The 13,948-nt window shown below is 32.3% G+C and overlaps 1 protein-coding gene across 1 annotated transcript in view; it reads left to right on the forward strand.

Annotated features, from left to right (window-relative positions):
- Window positions 1–13,948, forward strand: part of LOC143228334 (ankyrin repeat and KH domain-containing protein 1-like) — a 35,377-nt gene that overhangs the window by 19,732 nt on the left and 1,697 nt on the right. Inside the window, exons 5-8 of the mRNA XM_076459604.1 lie at window positions 359–500; window positions 9,114–9,347; window positions 9,722–9,864; window positions 12,315–12,504. Coding sequence (XP_076315719.1) covers window positions 359–500; window positions 9,114–9,347; window positions 9,722–9,864; window positions 12,315–12,504 — 709 coding nt within the window. The remainder of the gene's footprint in view (window positions 1–358; window positions 501–9,113; window positions 9,348–9,721; window positions 9,865–12,314; window positions 12,505–13,948) is intronic.

Genomic DNA, 13,948 nt, shown 5'->3' on the forward strand with positions numbered 1-13,948 from the left:
TATCAAATTTAAGTTACTGACAACATTGTTTGAAAAGCTCTATCTCTCAATATTATAATTCACATAAAAAAAAATTTCCAACTGACGATTGTGGGTCTGGGCTCTGAGACAGTTTTTCATGTTGAGGGGGAAAAACAAAGTGGAGCACATTAGTGTGTGGTTCAAAACGTTTAAATCTCGTGATTTTTTATGATTAAGGTGAATATGACATCCTTTAATAATCTTTAAGAATTGTCATTTTTCTTTAGTACCACGTTATATATTTAAAAATTAAAGGTAATTCTTGAAAGTTACTTTATTATGTTTTACAGTTAAATACTTCTTGTGTTAAGAATGTTTCATTTTAATGTATGTGCAGCTGCTTCTCATGCAGACCAGCGTTGAAGACAGGGGTTTAAAAGATACCACACCTCTAATGGAAGCAGCTAGTGCAGGTCACGTGGATATTGTTAAATTACTTATCGACCATTCAGCTGATGTCAATGCTCAGACAAACCAAGGTGATCATAAGGATGTTTTTTAATATATTTATGTAGATTTTGAGTGACACATATAGCTCTGTGCAATTAATGCAAAATATATACACTGCTGGCCAATATTTTAAGGCCAATGAACATAAAGAAAAATTATTCATTTTGCATTGCTAGACTCAACCACTTATTTGAGTAGAGCTTTGAAGGATGAAAATAAGAAAATGGAAAATAAAAATAAAAACCTTTTTAGCATTTAATAGGGAAAATGAGCACTATGAAATTAGCCTAAATACCAGCTGGTCAAAGTTTAAGACCATGCTAAAGCAAATACCAAAAAGAAGTCCTAAATAAGGTAGGAAATGCCCAACAAGAGGTATCGGTAGTGAGTCACATGGCCGTCATTGCAAATAACTTCAAACATTTGCTTTGGCATGCTCTTAAACTTTTGACCAGCTGGTATTTAGGCTAATTTCCTAGTGCTCATTTTCCCTATTAAATACTAAAAGTTATTTTATTTTCCCTTTTCTTATTTTTTATCTTCAAAGCTCTACTCAAATAAGTGGTTGAATCTAACAATGTAAAATGCGTATTTTTTCTTTATGTTCATTGGCCTTAAGATTTTGTCCAGCAGTGTATAATATTTAATTATAAAATAATCTGTTAGCAAAAATCTTGTGATTAAACGTTCACTGAATGTATTTCACCTCTATTCTTTACCGTTATCTTGCCAAAATAATTTTGTCATGTGTAACATGAATTTAAGTATCATTCTGTTTAAACAAAATATTTTGTGTAGAATGTTAAAATTTATCTTAAAAAAAGATTTGCATGCTCTGTAAACTATGTAAAACCTTTTTCTAGAGGTATGTTGCAAGAAGAGTTGTAAAGAGTATACTTTGTCTCTTAGTTAACAGTAAAGTGGCATTTACTGTGAAAAACTGTTGAAAGTACATTTGATAAAAGATTTTGTGATTTTATACTTTTGTTAACTCTCAACACAGGATTGGTCAGATTGAATGACCTTGTGATCACTTTGTGCATGTTATAATTTCTGTACTAATAACTTTTAATGTAGTATGTGGGTCTTCACAAAATTTGGTAGACTTATAGTAAACATTTAATGTATTTCACATACAGAAAATCATATTTGGTATTTTTAATAAACTAAGGTAAAGATACTAAGTGCTTGTTTCGAGTAGACCATGTGCAAAGTGATTTTTATGTTAAGGTTAAAAATATTTCATCTCAAAAAATTTTGTTTCATTTGGTGTAACCTCTAAAACATCTTAATACTTGCACAAGAATGTGTACCATTACTTATCTTGGATGCTAATTAGGCTAATGTTTCTGTAGTTTGGAAACTGCCACTATTTCCTTATTGTGAGAAGTGGACTCATTATCAGCCTGTAACATAAACATGTAGAAATAGTAAGATTTATAATTGTGAATAAAAGAGTAGGATTATATTGATCTTACAATTCCCAGACACTAAAAAATATCTAAATGGTATTAGATGACTTAGAACTGTCATTCATGAAGCTAAAAGTATATTTAAACTGTCTTTGTAATCTGAAGGTGTGAAAACGTTTTTTTAAAGTAATGTGAGGGCTGAATTAATTTGCTAAGTATCACTTGCTGTTAAAGTTATGACAACGTAGGATTGGATTGACTTTGTAACTGTAGTAGACTTTAAAAAATTATTAACAAATTTCTTTTGCTAATGAACTTGAGAATTGAAGAAAGTGAGGATTGGATTGATATTATTTGACTTGTATCTTGAAAATATAAGAAATGTGAAACTGAAGTTAATGTTAGTGACTTTTAAATGTGAAAAAATCAGTGAAAGGATAACATTCTAAAAAATGTACTTTCTGTTAAAAGTGATAATAATAGTTGGTGTGGATGGACACTCCTGGTTACATGCTGTGAAAAATATTTGAAAATGGCTTTATAATTATTTTAAACTGTGAAATGTAAAAAAACAAAGTAAAAGTTGGTTGAGTTTGTTGAATATTGGAAATTAGAAAAAAGTAAGGAGTGGTTTTGTTAAAACGTGCACGAAAATGTTGGAAACAAAATATGGTTAAGTGAAATTTTTATTATTACACATTGTAAAACAACAATAAAGGGAATAGAATTAAATTTAATTGACTGATTTTGGTATGCTAAAAACTTAAAAAATTAGCACGTGGTAAACAAATATGTAGAAGTTTAAAGAAATAGTAGAATATAAATTTATTTACAATTGTTGTCATATGTAGTAACAGCTCAAAAAAATAATGGGATTTAACTTTTGTAATTACTATAAACTCTCACATTCGTGAAATAGTTTGTTACTTTATGCTTAGCAATGCTAAGTGGCAGAGGTAATGGTGTAAATAATAGAAAAGAGTGAGTTTTTTCTTAAATGTTTTCAACTGTTGAGCATTCCAATTATTTTGTCTCCTCAATCTGGTACCAGTGAGTCATGAACCTGCCACCAGTTCATTATTAGAAAGTTTATCTTTTTAAATATAAGTGATGAATATGTTTGTCCTGCATTATTAAATGAAATTGTTTCAATTTTTTTTCTATATTTTTAGATCCTTTTCTGGGATTAGATATTTTTTTAGTTTCAAGCTTGGTTTTGAAATAAAACATTTTTTTTTCTTTTTTGAAACTAAGACTTCATTTTCAACTTTGATATATTCAGTTTTTTAAAACCAAAATTTTTTAAAATGTAAACAAATTCCATTATTTTCTCTTGATTTACTATTCATATTATCAGCTATGAAAAACACAAAAAAACAAGAGGAAAATTAATGCACAATGTAGAAAATATTTCGGTACTGGATATTGTGCAAACTTTAGATGATTCATTCTTAGTAAATGTGGGTTGTTGTTTTTTTTTCCACCTTCACCCATCATCACTCAGATTGTTTCTTTTATTTTTCTGGTTCAATAAGAGTTTCACAGACACTATACTCAGTCCAAATAATGTTGATTCAGAGGTTTATTGAATAATCATTGGCATTAATAAATTTAAACATTATTTAATTTACACCAACACCAATGAAACAAGTTTGAATCATTTCTGTTTTTTCAGCCAGAAAAGGCTATTGTAATAAGTGTTTTCACAATGTGTGTATTTTAGGTGTTTATACTTATTTTCTCTATTCTTATTATTTATGACAAGTAATATCCACTTGAAGAATGACCATATATCTTAAATTATAATTAAAAAAAAAAGAAGGTAGCATTAATGTTTGACTCTTTAAAATGCGAGTTAATTATTATAGCATATTTATTTTAACATTTTTCAAATGAGCTTTTTTGAAGCTTTATTTCAGCTTTTGATGTAATTTTAAAATGTATTTTTTTTGTGGTGCATTTCCTTTTATTGTCTTTAGGTTGGACAGGATGCTTGTATGTTGATTCTGATACCTAGATATAAGACAAATTATAGCATTTCCAAATTTTAAAATATTCTCATTAATAAACATTAAGATTTTATATGAATGTGAGTGAGTATCTCGGAATGGCTGGTATGGGTATTAACACTTATTGATGTAGAGAGCAACAAACTCTTAAACTATTAAAACAAACTCTTAATCTGAATATGACCTAGGGAGGTTGAAACATTGTTCTCTCCTTATCAATAAGTGTTAATTCCCATACCAGCTGTTCTGAGGTGCGTTTTATTTCAAGTGGGTTTCTCATCATCAAGAATGTGAGTGAATGTGTGGTGAATTCAAGACTGCAGTTTCATTTACTCTATAGTATTAATTTTCTGTGGAGACAGCTATATTGTACCCACATTTATAACATTTACTTATATTACTTAAAAAAAAAATGTATTGTGTCACTATGATATGAGCAAGTGAAAAAGTGTATTAACTCGAATCACTAAATTGATCTGAGAAAGGTTTGGCTTGGACAGTGCTGCACCTTTCTTATTTGTTATGAGCCAAGTCTTGTGCTGCAAAGAATTGTGGGTAAAACAATTGTCAAGTGTTTTTGATATTTGTTATGCAAACTTAATACAGTAATAGAAGTAGTGACATCTTTCTGGTTTGTATTACTATATATTTAGGCTTCTGAAAAACAGTGAAGTAATACTTGTTTAATTTGGCTCACATTGAACATATTTTTAAGAATATGGTTATTACAGTAGATGGCATCGTAGTCATGAGCTGGAGTTTATATTGTGAAGAGTTAATTCATATTTTAAGTATATGCTGGCCACCTTACATTTCAGTGCTTTAATGTTTACTAAGATTTTAATCTGTTATGCAAAGTAATCTTTAAAGAAGAGTTTTACTTTGTAAAGATACATTCTATTGTATACAAGCCACTGAAATGTGTGTGTGTGTGTGTGTATATATACTCTTCAAAAAAAGAAACGCAAAAGGCAAAATATGAGACAACTTGTTAACAAGTTTATTCCGAGTAGTTCTGTATGACGTGTGAAACTTTGCACATTCACTGCTGAACAACCAAAGTCTGCAAAGGCGAAGTCCACGCTCACTAGGTGAAGTTTAACGTCACTCAACGTCAATAACGAGTATGCCCCCCGTGAGCATCAATAACTGCTTGACATCTCCTGCTCATGGAAGCGATGAGATGACGAATCACATCATGTGGAATGGCTGTCCACTCAGCCTGCAAAGCTACTGCAAGCTGAGGTTGAGGTTGTCGCCGTCGCAGACGTCGGTCCAACTCGTCCCAAAGATGTTCGATGGGGATTTAAATCTGGTGATCTGGAGGGCCAGGGAAGAACGTTGATGTTGTGGTGTCTCAAGAAGACAGTGGTGAGTCGGGCTGTGTGAAAACGGGCGTTGTCATCTTGAAAAACGTCGTTGACGTTCACCATGATGGGTTGCACATGGGGCCTAAGAATCTTGTCGACGTATCGTTGAGCTGTAAGATTCCCTCGAATGTGCAGAAGATCTGTTCTGGCATTGGAGGCAATGGCAGCCCACATCATGACGTTGCCACCACCAAATCTGTCAATATCCTGCACACAGTTTGCTGCAAAACGTTCACCTCGGCGACATTAAATACGGGTCCTTCCATCCTGCCTACGAAGCATAAAACGTGATTCATCGCTGAACCAAACATGCCTCCATCATCGATGAGGCCATACCCGATGTGTCCGAGTTAACTGCAGCCGTGCTTGACGATGTTGCTGGGTGAGGATGACGCCTCTGACTGGACGTTGAGGTCGGATTCCTGCATCTCGTAGACGGTTGTGTATGGTCTGATCGAAATCCTATGGTTGAGGCAGTAGACGTCGCAATGGTGGTCCTATCCCGAAGGTGACATAACCGGATGTTGCGATCTTGTGTGGGCATGGTCACACAAGGTCTGCAAGATCGTGGACGGTCACGAGTTGATCCATGTTGTTGGTGACGATTCCATAGCCTTGTGATGGTGCTTGGGTGGACATTCACAGCTCTGGCAACATCTGATTGAGATTCGCCTGCTTCCAAGCGACCAATGGTGTTGTTGTGTTGTGCTTCAGTTAGTCTTGGCGTAACTGTATTGCGTGTCGGTGGCTTAACACTGAGCTATGGAAACCGAGAACCAGTCACTTTTATAGGGATTTTGCACATGTTGCACTTGCAGAACATGCAGATCTCTCAAACAAATTTATTGGACACGCGATGCTTTTGGTGAAAAATCCGATGTTTTCTCTGTTTTCAAAGTGCACAACTTTTATTGTCATTTTGGTCTGACAATCAGTGCCTTAACACATGTAACATCACATACTCTGAGCTTGTAACGTTATTACATATATTTCTCTTTAAAATAACAAAAATATCCCTTTTGTGTTTCTTGTTTTCAAGAGTATATATTTTTAGCTGGGGCATAACACCTCATAGAAGGGCTTAGAAGTCTTTTTTTTAAAGTACAAACTGAGATCCTCAGTCCATAACTGACATTTATGTGTCACATCAGTCAAGAAATGACAGAGATATGAAAAACACTTTGCTTTTTATTAGCTATATTTTTGTGTACCAGTAAAACCAAGCAAAACATTTTTCATAGATTAATTTACTATAATGTTTTCTAAAATAATTTGAATTCCTTTTTGTGTACAAATGGTTTAATGTATTCTAAATGTAATTACTTTTAAATGAAGGTAAATAGCAGCTTTGTAAAATAGATGTTGGTCTGCATACTCTTAGATTTTAAACCTCCATATAACCTCTGTTGATAATATTGCACCTCTGCAGAGGCCTGGTATGGCCAGGTGGTTAGGGTACTTGACTTGTAATCGGAGGGTCATGGGTTTGAATTCCTGTTGCACCGAACATGCTTACCCTTTCAGCCATGGGGTTGTTTTTAGTGATGATCAGTCCTACTATTCATTGGTGAATGAGTAGCCCAAGAGCTGCCTTCTTTCTAGTCTCACACTGCTAAATTAGGGATGAGTTGCACAGGTAGCCCTCATGTGGCTTTGTGCAAAATTAAAAAAACAAACAAACAAACAAACAAAACCTCTGCAGAAGTATTTTCAATTTGTCAACACATTGACAGACTTACATTCTGTAATTATATCAGTTATTTCCCCTGATACATTACTTAATATTGACATATGTAGTGGATTTAGAAGAGTGTAAACCACAGGCTTGATATGTCTTTGTATTCAAATCTTGTGGCAGTATGTGTTGCATTCTGACTAAAAGTCTTATTTGGCTGATATGTAGTTGATGTCTTTTAGTGCAACAGTGGTAAATCTGAATGCTTATAATGCTAAAAACTGGGTTTTTATACCCATAGAGAGCAAAGTACAGATATTGTGCTTAACAATAAATAAAAAATTAAATTGGAAGGATATTATTCAGTGCCAAACCAACAAAGAATAGGCTAATAATTTATATTAGTGGATGAAGAACATATCAATGACACTGGAAGAAAACTTTCTAGCATTTCTAGTGTAAAAGAGTCCATTGATTTATTTGTTGAAATAACAGCATCTTTATTTATACTGAGTGATTAATCCTTCCCTTAAAATGCACAGACCCCTTCTTGAACTGCTTTTATTTCAAATTGTTCAGTGAGTTATGCACATGAGAATTGTTATTAAGCAATACCAAACATTTTGTAATGTACCACAGAATTTGTACTTTGTTAAACAGGTGACAAAATGATAAGAGATATAATAAAATTAATTATTTTCTTCCAGTGTCATTGTTATCATGTGTCATTAATTTCATTCATTTAAATGTTACTATGTTTTAAAATGTGTTGAACCTTTTGTATGCATTGTTGTTAAACAATAATAAAATCTTGTACAGGTTTTTTGTCAGAAACTGTCGCCTACTTGTTTTTTGAAAGTTAAAGAAAGAATTGACTTTGTTCATCAGCTTAATGCTCTTCAGTATTTGAAGGTTTATTAATACATTAAATTTAATACTTACGAAGATAGGTCACTTGGATAAATATGTGTCTTGATACAAAAATAACATGAAAGTATGTAGTGCTAATAGTAATACTTGTATGTCTTTACAATGACGCAATTATTATCACAACATTTTGTTATTGATTAACTGTATGTTTAAGAAGAACATATATGTATTCATCTTAATAATGTGTGTGTGTTATTATTTTGCTTTGAAATATTCTAATTACTTTGAAAAATTATTTTGTGGGGAGAGATTGCTGACATAAAAGTTCAATAAGATGTTATAGGAGGACCCTGCAAATGTTTCTTTTTTTATTTTCCTTGTGTGGTTTCCATTGAACCAAACTTGCATGTTGTCTTTTGTAATCACATACGTCTGTGTAGAAATATATATACATGTGTGTGTATGCAGGAATATTCCTGTATATTTTAATGACATTTTGAAAAATTATTAAATGTATATTTCTATAACTGTAATGGAAAGGTCTTTGTAAAAGTTATAATACATTTGTTTTGTTGAGACTGAATGTACACTTTGATTTAAAGAGATGAAGTACAGCTTAGTAAGTAGTTTTGTGTTTCAAGTTATCCTTTCATTATACATCAATAAATAAAACAGCATGGGAGTTCAATTAACAGGAATTAAGTGCTTTATAAACATTCCTAACCAATAATTGTATTTTGAAATATAATTATTCAAATGAGTTCATACAGATGCTTGTGTGTGAAAAGCTAATGTTGACTAATTTAATCATAAAATTTGCAATTTGTGATGGTTCCTGATAATATAGATAATTGACACTAACCCATGCTTTATGCAGTTTTGTTGCATGAAGCTACTTTTATTTAACCACAAACCTGGCTGCAGTTTTCTGCTTTAACGTGTATTTATTTTCCTTTTTTTTTGTAATTATATTTAAGCATTGAGTTGTGATGTTCTATAGATTTTCATGTAGTGAGTTGTAGCTTTTATTCAGCAAAGTTAGTAAAAGAACTTATTAAAGTATATTTACAGTTATATAAGAAAGATGAATAATTGAATTATTTCTGAATAAAGATAAACAAAAACACAACTGTTTACTTTCATTTTGTATAGTAATTCAAAATCATTTGATTGTCTGTCTGAAATTTTGCTCCATTAGCTAAATATTTTTATACACAACTTTTATATCTGTTATCAGAAAGATCCAGTATGTATTAGATTATATAGAATAGATCAATTCATAGTCAGAATTTTCTGAAACGTTTAGGAAACACCCCTCTGATGTATGCATGTGCAGGAGGTCATGAGGAGGTGGTAAAGGTACTTCTAGAATCTGGGGCCAGCGTTGAGGATCACAATGAAAATGGCCATACACCACTTATGGAAGCAGCTAGTGCAGGGCATGTTGGTGTATCAAAGATTCTGGTTGAACATGGGGCTAGTATTAACACTCACTCCAACGAATTCAAAGAAAGTGCCCTCACTTTAGCTTGCTATAAAGGTAGGAATAAAGCTGTAATATGGAGCAGAATTTTAGTATTTATTATTAATAATTACGAGCTGACTGCAGACAGATTTATGTGCTGCTTTATAACTAATGTAGTTGTTTTTTTTTTATAGGAATTGTGTTTTGTTATGAGTGTAGTACTAACATTTATTTCATTCCAATGTGATATGCAAGCTACTTATGGATATTTTGAAATAATCAATTAAAATATTAAGCAATCGAATACTAATATCACACCATTAACTGTTTTACGTGGTGGATTTCTTAACATAATTTTGGAAGGATTCTTAGTTATAACTCTTATAATAAATCATTTCAGATAAGTATAATTGGAAAAGTTGGTTAATTACATTATATTTAATTTATAGGTCATCTAGAAATGGTTCGGTTCCTTTTAGAGGCTGGTGCTGATCAAGAGCACAAAACCGATGAAATGCATACAGCTTTAATGGAAGCCTCTATGGATGGCCATGTTGAAGTGGCTAAGCTTCTATTGGATTCTGGGGCTCAGGTCAGCATTTAAAATGAAAAGTGTTTATGTATTTTGTGAGGTTTTTCTTCTATACATGTTTTATTAATAGATTGTTAACTTTTAACTTTAAGTATACATCGTGGTTGTGTTTACATAATAGAGGATTTTAGCACTGTCCAGAGCCCAGGCTGTACTCTCTGTTGCACATCCCAGATAGCATAGTGCTGTTCCAAATTTTGAACTACCACCATGGGGAAGTAACTGGTTTTTAGCAATCTATTAAAATGTTTACATATTAACTAATAAATAACTACAAGCATGTATTGTTTTACTTAATTCATTATATATTGTTATAAATATATCATTTGCATCAAGTTCCCAATTTAAATAAAGAGGTATTGCACAATCAGTATTAATAAGTGGAAATCAAGACTGTTAATCGCTGCTTGGCACTATAGCAACAAGCTAAACAAATGCAAACCAGCCAAAAAGTAAATAAACATGTAACTGGAGATAGAGGATATAATCCCCAAATCATTAATATATAGTACAAAATACATAACAATGAAAATGTTATATAAGAGATTAAAGCGAAAGGGTAGAGTTGATAACATGAGGATTTGTTTGCCTGAGATTCAAGGTGTATCAATAAGAATAGACAGTTTAACAAAGCAAACATAGAATGTATTGTAATATTCTCTAAGTTAGTAATTTTTTTCACTGGTATAAAAGACAGTAGAAGAAGTCGATAAATATGGGAATTATGAAAGTACTTATGTTTGTGGTTCAGTTTACATTGGCCAAGTGTGCAGAAATTTGAAATTTAATATCAAGGAATGTAAAATTGTGGTAGAAAAATGTAAAGTTGACATAACTGCTCATGTTATAGACTGTAATAAAATATTGATGATTTGAGTAGAATTTAGATTTGAATGAAGTATCAGAGGAACAACAGAAAATAAGCAAAACAAAGATATTGTACTGAATAAAGAAGTGAGTCCAGATTTAGAAGGAATAACTTAGTGAACATAGGTTTTATAAACTGTGGGTTTTTAAGTCTAGATGATGCTAAAGGAAATCAAATGATAATGTACTTATACATATGTTGACCAAACTTCAACGTTTTGCTGCTGAGGATAGTGGCACAAGAACACCAAAACATGTATTGTCTTTTTAGGGCTAGCCCCTGTTTTTTATTAAATTATTTATTGTGTAATTATTTTAATATCATACTCCTTTTAATTGTGCCATTTTAAATTATTTATGGCTTATTTTACCCATCTGTTACTGCTTAACAGTTAATGAATAAACTTACTAATTAATTATGTATATGATTGACATTATGGGATAGGCTTACTTTGGTCTCCTTAACACTGTATAGTAAAGGTGCATACAAGTGTTATCTCAATTTTATAATTTAACATGTATTTACATACTCTGATTAAGGTGATTCAAGTTGATTAGTGCATTCTCAAAGTAACATGCAATTAATTGAAAGAAATTAAAAGAATATTAATTCATTCTCAAAGAAAATCAAAGTTTTAGAGCTTAGCTTTCAGTTGTCTTAACTCTCCACCACCTTTGCTTGGAATTTAGTGTACATTTGTTTGCCCAGTTGCTATAGTGTCAAGAAGAATAAATAAAAGGTCTATTATATAGTATTGAGCAGATAAGTTGGATATTAAATTAGCAGGCCTGAGTTTACAATATTGTTTTCTCACACTAAGTTGTTTGGTGTAGTTTTTACAAAAAATGTGCATTTTAATATTGTTATATTATTACATCGTGAAATATTTAGTTTAAAATTATTAACAAAACATATTTTTATGTTAGATACAACATTCTGTATTAATCTTAGTTCTGAATTCAGTTTTTCAATAAAACTGTTCGAGTAGATGTGACAGTTTAGGCCACTAAGGTGTTGGTAAGCTGCAGTTTACTTGTGAAATATAAATTGAGATGGCTGGTTTTGGTTTGTCAACAGGGGTGAAAAGAGTTGTTAATAAGCTGTAGATTACTTGTGAAATATAAACTGAAAATGCTGTTTCAACAGGTGAATTTGGTGAAAAGAGGTGGTAGTAGAATGTATGCAGATGTTAACAAGGCAATGTTTATATGAACGTATGCACATAAATTCAGCCTTTCATTGAGATTTCAGTGGAAAGAAGTAAATGTTATTGAACGGATGTGGAAATTGCATAATATTTCAACATTTTCTTTGTAGAAAAAGTCACTTTAACTATTATGAAAAGGTATGACATAATCTCTTGTGGAAAGAAAGTTATGGTTGGAACACTAAATTAGGGTTGCATCAGTTACAAACTAAAATGAAAAATATGCCAAAAAAATACAAACTATCTTACAGATAACCATAAGCATAACTTGTTATGGAAATCTAAGAATCCTTCACACTTTGTGTTTCTGGTTTTTTGAGATGTGTTTATTTTAGAGGTGATATAATATTAAACTAAGTGCTTATATTTTATAAGGTGAATATGCCTGCTGACAGCTTTGAATCACCGTTAACTTTAGCAGCATGTGGTGGACATGTAGAATTGGCTACCTTGCTTTTAGAAAGAGGTGCAAACATTGAGGAAGTTAATGATGAAGGTTATACACCACTAATGGAAGCTTCCAGGGAAGGTCATGAAGAAATGGTTGCTTTACTCCTGAGTCAAGGTAAGAACTAAAGGTATTGGTATTTGTGCTTTGTTACTCCACAGGTGTGTTGTTTCTTTGCAAAGGAGCCATGGTAAGAATTGTAGTAAAATTCTGGACTGTATCAAGAGAAGACCATCAAAAATGATTGATCAACTTACACACAAAGATTAGAAGTAAAACAGAACATTTATGTGTATGACTTATTATTCAACAGATAGTTTGAGAAGGTAATTAACAAATGGTTAATTCAAAGCTAGATAGAAATAAGAAACTAGTGTTTTTAGATTACGGCTTGGCTTAACCTGTTGTATGTTATGGTGGTGTGGTTTCTTCCTCTTGTCATTTTTCACCAAAATCTGAAGGTATGTGCTGTCAGTGAAGCTGTTGATATTTCTAATGCTATCCTGAAAGTCTCTGTGGGTATCCCGACATTTCACAACAGCAATTTCAAGACCTGACTCTTGGCAGCCAACAATTTGACAGCCGAGCTCGTTGTCAGCGGACAATTTTGCACCCAGGAAAATTGAGAGCAGATGATTACCCAGCCGAGTATTTACATCAACATTACAGTTTAAGAAAAAAGACTCTTATATCATACAGCAATGTAGCCACATTTATTCACAGTCAAAATTATACAGCCATGTATTGCTTGGCTGGGTAATCATCTGCTGCCAATTTCCTGCGTGCTGTTAAATTGTCGCTGCCAACGAAGCTCGGCTGTTAAATTGTGGTCTGCATGGCCAAGCACGTATAGCGCATGAATTCGTAATCCCAGGGTCGCTGGTTCGAAAGCCCGCATCGCTAAACATGCTAGCCTCCCAGCCGCGGGGCATTATAATGTGACGGTCAATCCCACTATTCGCTGGTAAAAAAGAGTAGCCCAAGAGTTTGCGGTGGGTGGTGATGACTAGCTGCCTTCCCTCTAGTCTTACACTGCTAAATTAGGACGGCTAGCACAGATAGCTCTCAGGTAGCTTTGTACAATTCAAAACAAACAAACAAACAAACTGTTAAATTGTTGTCAAAAGTCGGATGCGAAATTGTGGCTGCAAAATGTCGTAGAACCGTCTGTATGTAGTCATAGTAATTTCCATAGAAATGCGTATAAATAAGTCAAAGTATTTTAGTGAAATGTTACTAATGTCAGGTTTGTGGTAGAATTTTTGAATGACACAGTAATGCAAAACTAAATATTAATTTTAGATTTATAGATCTACATACTTGTATATTTGAAATGCTTGCTAGCCTTAAAAATATAATGGCCTTATGAAAATATGATTTACTCTTTTTACACATGCATGATATACCAAACAAGCAAATAATATAAGGTCTATATGTCCTGGGATTTAGCATTTATAATTTTGCTGGAAGTTTTTGATAATTTTTGAAAAATAAATGAAACAAATGGAGAGGAATTTTTTCAATTTTAAAGTTTTTCTGAAAGTTATATTTATTAATAATA

Source organism: Tachypleus tridentatus, chromosome 10 (genome assembly GCF_004210375.1).
Source record: "Tachypleus tridentatus isolate NWPU-2018 chromosome 10, ASM421037v1, whole genome shotgun sequence".
NCBI classification, from domain to species: Eukaryota; Metazoa; Arthropoda; class Merostomata; order Xiphosura; family Limulidae; genus Tachypleus; species Tachypleus tridentatus.